This window comes from Temnothorax americanus, unplaced genomic scaffold, assembly GCF_048541705.1.
Source record: "Temnothorax americanus isolate GAGA-0224 unplaced genomic scaffold, ASM4854170v1 Scaffold26, whole genome shotgun sequence".
NCBI lineage: Eukaryota > Metazoa > Arthropoda > Insecta > Hymenoptera > Formicidae > Temnothorax > Temnothorax americanus.
Window position 1 is genome coordinate 1,111,267 of NW_027509401.1, and position 12,592 is coordinate 1,123,858.

The 12,592-nt window shown below is 35.9% G+C and overlaps 3 protein-coding genes across 19 annotated transcripts in view; 2 read left to right on the forward strand and 1 right to left on the reverse strand.

Annotated features, from left to right (window-relative positions):
• LOC143899235 (uncharacterized) overlaps window positions 1-12,592 on the reverse strand; it is a 157,941-nt gene that overhangs the window by 52,227 nt on the left and 93,122 nt on the right. The window lies entirely within an intron of this gene.
• Window positions 1-12,592, forward strand: part of LOC143899232 (uncharacterized) — a 49,729-nt gene that overhangs the window by 2,216 nt on the left and 34,921 nt on the right. The window lies entirely within an intron of this gene.
• Window positions 4,520-6,665, forward strand: LOC143899234 (uncharacterized). Of its 2 annotated transcripts, none has more exons than XM_077409373.1 (6): window positions 4,520-5,303; window positions 5,401-5,539; window positions 5,617-5,690; window positions 5,775-5,858; window positions 5,932-6,275; window positions 6,364-6,665. In XM_077409373.1, exons 1-6 carry the CDS (start codon window positions 5,256-5,258, stop codon window positions 6,392-6,394), a joined length of 720 nt encoding a protein of 239 aa, XP_077265499.1. In that variant the 5' UTR covers window positions 4,520-5,255; the 3' UTR covers window positions 6,395-6,665. The 2 variants fall into 2 exon arrangements, with proteins under 2 accessions (XP_077265499.1, XP_077265500.1); XM_077409374.1 differs by having other exon boundaries at window positions 4,520-5,151.

Consider the following 12,592-nt stretch of genomic DNA (forward strand, 5'->3'; position numbering starts at 1 on the left):
TATATTATTAAGCAGCGCTGATAATTGTTGCGCTGATAATTGTGGCGTTTAATGAGTATCTTTGATGTGGATATCTCGATAATTAATTAATATCACTACCAACTTCCAGACTTCTAGACTTAAACTATCGTAACATTTTTCAGTGTCACAATTTTCATTTCGCATTTGCAAATTGTTGTTTATACATGACGATCGAGTGTTGTGGTTCGCGTGATGAAACTTCGGTGATATAAAGACGACGGTGATTAACAGGGTATCGGCAGCATCGAACAGCCCTTGTAACTGTAAGAGCTGTTCGATGTTAGCTGCCGACCGATATCAATTAATTTCACTCATTACTGTTAATTATTCAGAAGGGAATACCAAGAAGATAGGATAATATTTAATTTAATATGTAGATGCAAATAATTGGGTCTAAGGCTCTTTAATTATCTCTTGATTTGTAAAATATGCAACTTTGAAGAAAAACTAACGAACTTTGCATAGAATGCTATAAGCATTTTTCTCACACATACAGCGCACACGCGAATTTTTTAATTTTATTTTAAGATTAAAAATTTGAGCTCGAAGAAAGTATTATATATATATATATATATATATATATATATATATAGAATATAAATAATATAAATAAATTATAAACAGAAATTAGTATCTATATAAATTAATATAATTTTTTAATAAAACTGTGCGGTCTAAGTTTTGTCAACATTACGCGTATTCAAAAAGATAAAAAATAAAAAAAATAAAAAGTTTAAATTCTTCTAAAAACTAAATGCGCGGAGTTAAATAATTTTCAACATATACGTAATTTCAACTACGAGTTAACATGCGCTTCGATTGTGAAGAAACGACGTAAAAAACTTATCATTGCTAATAATTGCATTGCAATTTCGTCATGTGTTCTAGGCGCGGAAATAGCTCGATACATTCTTTGGAGGAGCACGACTGCTGTCGATAAATCGCGAATTACTCCACGCGCCTACCGTATTATCAGTTAACGATTATTACAATCGAGAATATGAAACATTTTACTGCATAGCATGACATTACCATCGCATCTGGTGGTAAGCGATAGTCGAGCTACAACCGTCATAGTTTGTTATCTAGTCCCCTTTTGTTATCTGAAACGAAATTGGAAAAAATGCCTTTGCTTGGACACAAAACCTTAGCATATGTTGCATAGACGTAAAATTAGAGATACGACTAAAGTAAAATGTGTATATTAAATTGTAGAAAAGTATAAAATGTAAATTTTATTCAATTATTATTTAAAAAAAATTAATATTCTTTATATTGTTGTTTATAATAAAAATGGACTTTATTGCAAATATATTATAATAAAACAAAATTTCTTTGAAGTAAAAAAAAACTAAATAAAGTTTCTTTGATTTAATATTACGAATATTCATCGTTTTGAGTTTTATGTTTTACAGTTTTGGATAACAAATATATAATTTAACTAAAGCTCTTGGCTCTGTGTCATCACGTATATTTTTTTTCGACTGCACGATTAACTTTTAATAACATTCATTAGCATTAATTCAATGTGAATAATATATTTAATTGTACGTATAAATTTACAAGTAAATGTATTTTATTAATATCACATTTGAACAGATCTACGCAGCTGGTGAAATTCTAGCGGTTATAAATATCGATTTATCTATCAAGATGCTATGCCAGACATCGTCAATGATCCAGCATCTGTTGCACGAGATATTTTCCAGGACCGCCATCGCGCTGTCTGGACGTCCCGTTACCTGAACAGTTTTCAACTTCTTTTTTCATCCATCTATTAACCTTTGACATCATACTAAAAGCGTCTTTATTCCATACGGCAAATCGTTCTTTGATGCGTCAATTGCCAAACCTCTGTGAAATTTTCTTCGTGATTATGGATTTCCGTTCATTTAAATCGCAGTATCACACAGTTTAAATAAATTGAGAACATTTTGCCTTCTTCTTTTGTAATTGTACACATATATATGTATGGAGGGGTAAAAACCACAGTGGTGTAAGTCAAATTTTTAAAAATATTTTCTCATGCGTGCATAGATGCCATCTGTACAATATATAAATTGCATTTATGCACACAAGAAAATATTTTAAAAAATTTGACACACCACTGTGGTTTTTACCCCTCCATATGTATGTGTTTTTTAAATAAATTAAATAAATAATTTTTATCTCTCAAGTTACACACAACTTTTACAATTTCAATATAATTAATATTTCTGTAGCTCTTAATATGGTTAAAAGAGTTCTGAAATTAATTTTACTGTCAAAAGTCACACGTAAGATCAGAAAGTAGGATTATTAATCATCCAAAGATTTATCGCGCGATTAATTAATAACAACGTGTAAATTCTGGACATGCTTGTACTTATAAAAAGAGGTAAATATTATCACGTTAAATAATTTCCTTAAACAAATATAAATACAAAACCTATTTTATTCGGTCGACGAGAGCTAGTGAGCTCTATAAAGTTACACACATTTTGAGATAGATAATTAGTCAGCTATTGTTACTGGTTATCACACGCATAAGCCGTATCGCGGTGCGGGAAATAGCTGTTTAGATAAAACTCATAGTGGAAGAATGGCGGTGCCGGCATATTTCGATGTACCGCGATACGTATTCATGAAGTTATCATTGACTTCTTAACGTCGCCCTGTTTGTGTGTTATGGCGCGCTATGTTCCAATGGAATAACGATAGGATCATTATAAATACTTTACAGTATAACGAAATTCATATTTTTAGATAAGCACGTTAGTGTGTTTCTGTGTGGGGTCTTACATTACTCTCAATAATTTAACTTGTAAGTTAAATCTCGCATCAGTTCTTTTTAAATAAACTCTTTTAAAAATATATTTTCTAATCATGAAAGATTGTTATTTAGAAATATGGATACTTATTAAGTGATAACATAATTGACAATGTGGGTAAGTGGTCTAAAACTCGATTGACTCTCATAGTAATATTTGCCAAATCTGTAATTTTCTTTGTTTAAATAAAACTTTAAAACTCAAGATGTCTGGTAAATTTTTCCGAGACAAAAAGATGTCCACGTGAACATACGTACAACTATCAGTCGCTCGTAAAGCAGGATCGCGTAGACTTCTCTCACCATGGAACAATGTCTGTCGCTACATCGCGATACGTTCGTACACCACTCGGTTTCGGTATCGAGCTTGTCTTTTATCGCGACGCGAAGCCACGCTCGTACGCCTTACCAACGCTCGACAAGTGTCGCGACATGCGGGTGGAACTCCACTTTTCATCCTCTCTCCACTACGTTAGTATTTTATTCGAGTCGGACAGTAATAAATAATTAAATGCGTTAACACTTATCAGAAACAGGGCTAATATTGATGTATTCGAATTGATGCAAAGGCTATATTAGTTATATAATATGTGTATATAATATTTTATATTAATTTTTGTTAATGTAAATTAGAATTTTATCAAATATTATTGGTTATTCAATATTGATAAAATGACGATGTGAAAACCGTATATACGTGCGAGTAATATGCTAAATTTTTTTGTCAATGATATCACGATAATAATCAACAATTTCAATTATTAAGAAATTTTTTTTCTTTAAGACATCGTTTAATAATAAAGCAATATGAACGTTAATTTATCTTTACTATAATGTCTAGCAAATTTGCTAATTTATTAAGTAACTTAATCATCGCGAACACGCGAATAACATGCCTGGCGGGAATTATGCATCGTGATTTAGCTTGCAAATGGCGTCATTTGAAAATTACTCGGTCGAGTTTGCTACGTAGGTAAGACCAGAACATACTACTATCGGCCACTTCACGATAGGCTATCGCTCTACCGGGTGCTCTTTGGCGATTACTTCACATCCGCCTGAAACAGTCGTCCCTTAATCTTTCTGATGAGACCGGCCACCTTCCGCCTGCATTTCACTCTTTTTCTAGGTAGGTAACTTAAAGCACTCGCACGGTATCATATAGATATAAACAATCTCATATGCAAAGCGTGCTCATCAAATTATTAATTTTTAGATACTAGAGAAATTAATCTGAGCTATATTTGCAATCATAGACTCATCTCTTATAGCCAATTTCTTCACCGTCAGATAACTCTATCCTTCGGTTAACCTCACTCTTCATTTCTTTCTAACTGGCCCCCTTAGAAAGAGATGAAGAGTGAGGTTAACCAAAAGATAAAGATATCCAACGGTGAAGAAATTGGCCCTTATTCCTTCAATTGTCAAATGCGTTACTATTACGAGGTCGAATGCAGTTGAAAGGATGGCCGAAATGTTACCAAACATTCCTCGTTTTCGATAAATCGCTTTGAGACATAGAACTCCGACACGAGTGCTAGTCTTTTTTCACGAAGAAGGGAACCACTTGCGCCGATCTGAAGTGGCACCAGATCCTTTACACGTCTTCGAAGATGCATACATTCACGATTATCCGTCTGCTTATACATGCACGCGCTGGAGACGTGCATGCACATGCGGTCGTGTGTACTCTCTAAATTTTTTCGAGTGAAAATTTGACTCTTAGCTTGAGTGAATGCACTATCAACTCTTCACAGAGTGACTTTACACTTATTTTCACTCAATTCGAGTGAAATATGTGACTCGAACTATAGAGTGATAATAATCTTAATTATTCTCTCGAAGTGTCGGAGTGAATTGTGGTACGCTGGTTCCGAGCAACTCGGGTCGAGTGAAAATTTACTCGAACCGAATGGCTCAGTTGCGTAGCCCGCGCAAGAGACGTGACGTGTTACTCTACGTGAGTCATCATCACATTCTGGAAAAATAACAACGATATTTATGAGAGTACATAGACAGAACCATTGTTCATAAAATTGAAGTTTACTTTATAACATTCGTGGGCGAGTTGTATTCCTACATTCAGTATTTAGGACGTGTGCAGAGTGCAGACGTCAGTTTGACTATGTAGGTTATGACGCCACTTTCACTTATGTTGATGTCGTTGATGGTTGATGGCAGTTGATGGTTGCTTTGTTGGAGGGAGAAGTGCCGGGCGCTTACGTGTTTGTCTGCCATATTTCGGATTGTGGATATTAGTGCCTGGATTTTATTTGCTATATTGGATTGAATTGTGCTAAAAAGTGAACATGTTTCCTGAAGTAAGTATAACCTCACTACATTTGTATCTGTTATTTCAGAGCGTTGATTTGGTTATGTTGCTAAAAGATAATAAAAAAAAAACGTTAGTAATATTAAATACATAATGAGCTATATACTACTACGTTTACGCGAGCGTTATGAGGGTGAAATGGTATAACAAATTCTTTTCAATTGTCTTCAAAGTTCTCAATTATTGTCTTTTATTTTTCATTTCTATATAATTGTCTTGAAAATTATGGTGGTTGCAGATTGATAATGAATTTAGAGACATTTTTGAAGGGCACGACGTACTGTTGGCAAGATTTCCCACCCATTTCGCCCCACGTATTATTGCACATTGCAAAAATGTAGCACCTCATTTGCTAGAGAAATTAACTGATTTTGACAGTGAGTAGTGAGTGCAAAGAATTTTCTATCATACACTTTTTTTAAATTTAATTAATGAGAATTTTTTTTGTTTCCAGTTAATTTAAAAGCAATTGTGGTTTTACCTGAGTTGCTGCCTCCTCCGAACCATTCGAATGTTACAAAAGCACAGGTATGTATTATTTTTTTCTTTCTAATTTAAATTTTCTGAAAAATTTTTATACTTTATTATATATTCTTAATTACTTTTTTTCAGAACAAAGCCAAGAGAAAGCAAAGTGGTGGCCAGGTGGCTCGTATCAACTCAGTTCCACATCCAAGTCTCTTGCAGTTCATAGGTGTAAGTAAATCTTAGCAAACAGATTAAAATTACATGTTTATTGTTTATCTCTGAATATCTCTTGTTTTTGCAGGCAAATGAAGATATAAATTCTAAAATCTCTGAGAGAAGCTCTTTGCACAAGCAGCCATTTCTATTATGTTGCACAAACATGGACCAAAGGAAAGGCCCATTTTTTATCCAAATTGAAAATCATTTGTTTCCTGTAGGAAACAATCCTCTGCGTGCCTTTGACAGGCTCTTTAAATTACATTACATGTTTGACGTACATTATGCAGCCGCTCTTCTAAACTTCTACAACTTTTTTGAATCTATTGTCTACAATGGATTTAATACCCCCAAGAGCTGCTGTGACAGTCTAAATTGTATTTTGAGTGCAGTAGAAATTCAGTCAGAATCAGCACAGACCATGTCTGAGTAAGCTTCCATAATTGCTTTAATTATTCATGTACCTAATTTTTCATTTTAAAAAAATACTAAATCTCTTTTTACTTTGTCTTTTCAGCTCTGATTCAGAATTGGAATCCATGAATTAATACATATTGTCAGTACAAGTAATACGGCGGGTAATATACGACGGATGATAAGGAGAATGTACAAATTGCAATATGACGACGGCATTACTTGGTGACGACTACGTGGCGGGTCTGTCCAGGGCCTGTGAAATGGTACCTGTGCTCGTTCTTAACCTTCTCTGGTGATCTCAGATTCGCGGCGATCGGCACCAACGAACTCGCGGTCTGGCGTCATCACGTGCGTTGTAGTTGTACTTTAATTGCAAATTAATAAACCCGAAAGTCAAGTGGATGTAATTTGTAACTAGCCTTGTCTGTCCTTTCTCCCAGTAAATAAGAATCATGGTGCGTCTCGCTCCGCGCGTACTTGGCGCAAAACACTACCGTATCTCTTTATTTTAGTTCAAAGTGCTATGTCATTTATCTAAATTTGATTACATTAAAATTTTTTTATAATGCTTTTCTGCTTATTTTTTTAGGAAACAAATTTTTAGATAATTTTTTCTAGCTTTCTTAGCAAATACAATGCATAACGCAACATGTAACGTACAGGTTATAGTTGTAATTTCCTACTCAACAATATAAATGCAATATAATACATGTGTTATATTGCATTTATACTATTGAGTATGAAATTACAATTAACCTGTACGTTACATGTTTGCTGGGTTTGCTTCACTCTAGTGAGGGAGTGAATTACTGTAAAAAATCACTCGATGTTGCACACTCGAATAAGAGCAAAATTTCACTCTAAGAACAAGCGAACACCAAAATTAGACCTGAAGAAGGCACTCTGCAATGGAGTGCAAGTTCACTCAAATACACGAGTCATATTTCGCTCGAGCGCACGAGTGATCTAATTCACTCAACATACCGAGTCAATATTCACTCGATAAGATATGTTCCATTTTCACTCTTTGCTTAAGTGAATTTTCACTCGATTAGAGTGATATTTCACTCGAAAAAATTTAGAGAGTAGGTGGATACAAGGCGGCACACTACGAAAGAGATCGTTGGCTTTTTAGACCTAATTAGTTGTCGCTCGACATCTCATCCCATTCCCCAGAACCTCGAACCTAGCTCGAAAACGACGTGATCCGATCGTCGAGAATCCTTTCAATCTCTCTCTCTCTCTCTCTCTCTCTCTCTCTCTCTCTCTCTCTCTCTTCTCCTTCCTTCTTTACAACTATTCATTTTACGCACTATCCAACCTCCGTAAAATTATCATTTAATATATATCAATGCGTAATTACGAAAATATGTATATATTTATTCAAATTTTTAGTTTAAATAACCGTGATGCATTATAGAAACAGAATAATATTTACAACCTCAACATAAAAGTGTATTCCTCCGATATAAAATGTAAAATATAAAATACAAAATATGAAATACGGAATACCAGAGATCGGTTATTCCTTTTTCCAGAAGAATCGACATTCAATAAACCCTCGAGCTATGAACTATTCGCTATGTCGTTCCGTGGAAGAGGAACAACCATAACGGCGACGCGATCGCGCAACGCGTAACCTTTAGGATAATCATACGCATCCACACACTCGCATTTATCCTCAACAGCGAGGCACTTGGCGTCGCTGCAAATCCATAAACCACTTAGATACTCGACAGCGAGTACTTTCAATGCTCCCTTACCCACGTGCTGCGAGCCTTAAATAAGCGCCATTGCCTTCATGCGTCGCTACACCAGGTCGCTTTAGCACGGCAGAAGTGCTCGTTGGCCGCATGTTCGTAAAATCAACGTGTTGCATTACGGCACGCTATATGCAACTTTATATACCCACGGATATACGCGTACCAAATTTAAGTATGTCGGAAGAAGGTAGAGTTATCTTTTAGATCCTTTTGGCCTTCGAGATAATAACGACGCTATCTCCAGGGAATAAATCGTAGCTAAAAAAAATTGCGAGCAATCGATGATTAATTCGTTTTAAGATATTTGAATCTACGTATAGAAGAGCAATGAGATAATTAGCCTTTCAAGTACTTCCCTACTTCTGTACATATCGAATTACGTGATGTTATTCATTACAAATAATAATTTTTATCAAAATAATTAAAAAATTATATCTAAATATCCGTAAAAAATACTTTGCCGCCCACGATGCCGTTCTTCGACTTGATCTTTGCGCGCAAAATCCGATCCTGTAGAATCGAATCTGCTTTCTATCACATGTCGAACTGCATTCCGAGAGATTCGGCACGCTACGCGGGAAATAAACGCAGGCCGAAATTCGCCGGTGCGTTCGCGTGGCTATTGCGAAAAAATCAAAATTTAAGTGACATCCATATACAGGTATAGGGTAAAGGATCTCAAAGCATACTGCTCGTCCTTAATCTTCGAATGCGGATTTCGAACGTATACTGGAACGGCCGAAATGAGAATATATAAAACCGTTATGAACGCGGGATTCACGTCGCCTCCGTTCCTTCGAATTTAGGTAGGCGTGTTGAATCGACGCGATAGCATTATATATTATCGAGAGGCGCGATTTTTGGAGATTTTTCGGTGAAAGTGCCCGCCTTTTCACTCTCGTAAGAGCACACACAGATCACACTAAATATAAAATTAATTACAAAAAAGTTCCAGCTATTAATTAAATATTAAATCATAAATTTTCAGTTGTTAATATTATATACGATAAATGTTATATAGATATACATATATCGTATGTTTCAATATTGAAATTAATTTAAATTTTCCGACAAATCAATAAGATTCGTACAATTAATCTGGTATTGAGCAAGTTACGAATAACGAATTTGGCGTATCTTAATTCCTGGTAAAGTATCAAGATAGCTCTTTCCGTACGTGATAGCATATATACAGCTATCACTCATTTATCGTGGTAATTTTGTCTATCAACACATTATTTCCTTTCGGCAATAATGAGCGTCATTCATGTATTATATGGTGATTTTTATAATACATTACAGATGAATAAAAAAACATAGTAAAACTGAAAAAAAAATTTTTTTTTTTAATTGTTAACCGATGGGAAAGGAAGTTTTATTTATTTATTTAATTTTATTTTGCAGCATATGTATTGACGCAAAATTTATATCAATGTATGGTATATATATCAAGTGATTACGCGATTTATGTTTTTAATGTCTCGATTATTATCGTCGTTGTCTGTTAATTTTATCACACGCAATAGATGCATGTTCGATCATTTCGTTTCAACTTCAAGCCTCAGTTGCGTAAAATGTAATGTTAAACGAGTTATGAAATAAAATATCAAAAAATATCCGCAAACTAAAAGCTATATAAAAGTGGAACAACGAACTCGATAGTTCTCGATGCGCGGCTTTTGATGCGATTCGTAATAACATCGGCGGGCACGTGGATAAACCTAGACGAATCTGATTTTTATTACGGAGATGAAAGTAAAACTCCGATTGATAATTTGATGCACATGTGTAACAAAATGTAAAACATTTCGTACCTTCATATTTTCTTTTAATCGCTAAAACTTTTCTCGTATCAGAAATACTAGAACTCTTTAGAGATGAACGCGATCAAAGTTTTATCAATTATATTATGTTTTAAAAAGAGATGCTAACTCCAGAGAAAGATCGGAACTGCACCACACCCATGCCCACAGAACATGCACATGCACATGCACATACATATCGCTTCGCCCACGTCGCGTCCGTCGCCCTAGATACAATCTGGATTATATTGCCCGGTTTTCTTGAGGCCACGAAAAAGAGGCAACGAGTCGCATTTTTCTCACTCACGCAAGAAGCAATCCGGTAGCGGAAGAAATTATCACGAGATCAGGTCCACGAGCATCGTCGACGTCCCGATCTACCTTGCTCCCGAAACTCGAGAGCGGCGAATAAAATCGCGGATCAATGCGAAGATACGCACGCGAGATAGGAATTCAAAAGCATTATGCGTTCGCATCGTGTTACGTGCGAGCAACTTGGGGTGATTTAAATAGCAATTCCACGATTGCATATAGCGACATAGGGCAATAGGGGGTTAAAAGTATCGAGTAAATTGAGGCCAACAGGGGTGTTAGTCCAACTGATAAAAAAACAAGAGACGGCGGATATTTTTGCAAACTTCTAGCTACAATTGATTTTTATGTGCTCATGTTGAGCAATATATATATTTTCTATATCATGCATCTTAGCGTAATACACATATCCTATATGTACCCTATGCCCAATTTTATTTCCTTAAGTTTCTTGTTTAATATGCCATATGATTTTTCAAATTAAATATAATGATTTGAAGAAAATAGATCTTGCATTACATTAATTTTTTAGCTTCCTCTTTTTATGTCATATATTTAAGTTTATATTTTACACATGTATAAAAAATTTTATCATAGCAATAGTAAGATAATTAAAATAATAGACATAAAAAGATATATGATACAATAGATTAATTTCCACGCAATTGATGGATTTATACATAGATTGTGAAGATGAGATTGATCCACGTTTACTTTCGACACGGTGCCATTTATCGCGAGCATCGCATTCACGTTCGTCGAAGATCATAAAATGACCATTAATGATTTTATGAATCGATAAGAATCACGATGACTTTTTGCAATCATAATGTTGCTACGATGTTTGGCTTGGACGATCGATAAGATCAATAACGATCGTCTCGCGCGTTAAAGATCGTGCACGCTCACACACGATAATCAACATAATTTGTTAGGAATAAAATTCGCACTATTTTAATTTAAATCGACAAACGAGCATAGTTCATCAATTAAAAATAATTGAAGAAATTTGCAAATATTTTAAAATACCTACCGCAGCTTGTTGCGGTGTTGTAATTCAAATAAAAAAATTAATTATAGTTAGCAATAAAATAATAAGTACATAGCAATAAATCATGTATAGAAAACGACGAATGCATGTCTTCTAATAAAATAATACTTCCAAAGAAACAATAATTGGAGTACATTTGGAGGTTGGCACCATTAAAACCGGTATCGTGGCAATTCAGCTCGTGTTTGCTATTTAACAAATAGAACAAAAACAATGAAAAGATCCAACTGCAGACTGTCGACGAAAGGATTAAGCGCACACCTGCGCTCGAGACGAGAAGTGGACGATATCCTTCGTTCATACTATCCGAAGCGAAGTCGCGTCGTCGATCCCTCTCGGTTTCTCGATGAGTCTCGCTTCTTCGACTTCGGTCGGGCCCAATCGGGCCCACGACGCGGACGTCTCATTAGCCGACGATGTAATTTTCAGGGAGCTGTCCGTTAATCCTCTCTTCTCCTTTTTTCACGCGATCGTCCCTCGCCCTCTCGCTCGCGCCGCTGCGCGTCCTCTTCGTCTTCATCCGGCTGTTCCCTTTGATCCGGTCCGAGGGACGCTTTCCGGGATCTTGTCCGCTGTCCTCGACATCCGACATCGCCGCCTTGGAGGCGCTCGAAAGCGCCGACAAACTGGTTTCGCCCTGTACGTACCGTATTAGCGACGTAAAATTCGTGAGAGGCTCGGAATCGAATCGACCGAGTGGATCAGTCAATGAACATTCAAAAAAAAAAAAAAAACTCGTAGAGTAGAATAAGATCTATTGTCATTATTTATAGACATTTTCGCGAATCGTTTGTTTTCAGATTTGTAATGGAAAGATTTTTATTTTTGTTAAGTATATATGTAATATATGTTAACTCATTGAATCAAAAATTATAGATTCGAAAATGGAATTCATTGATTAGAGAATAAAATACATTCGAATGCTGAGACAAGTTTGAACAATCAAAATATTATAAATTGCAGCAAAAAGTTTTCAATGTTTTTATGTTTAAATCTCTATCGCGGACAGAGAGTATTATACCTATATATAGAAAAATCGGCGTGCGCGGTCACGCTTGCTCGCGAGAGCCGAGAGCTGGTTTTCGAAGGGACTATCATCGATGGAGTTCTCGCCCTCTCGCCTCGTTTCTTTTTCTCCGTTCCTCGCGCCTTGCCCGGATAAATTGAAACGAGCTCGGACTCGCAGTGGCATTAATTTAACGCGCCTTCGCTGGGCAATGACCGGCGGACGTTCTCTAAACGCTCAAAGCTTGGCCGCACCCATCTTCTCCGATGCCGCGCCGCGCCGTGCCGCCGGTAACACCCGGTATGCCTAAGGACAAGCTTGTTTCTCTCTGTAAGTGATTATACGTAACTTGCGAGACACGTGAGTTGTAGTTACACGCGTGTGTACGCTCGTAA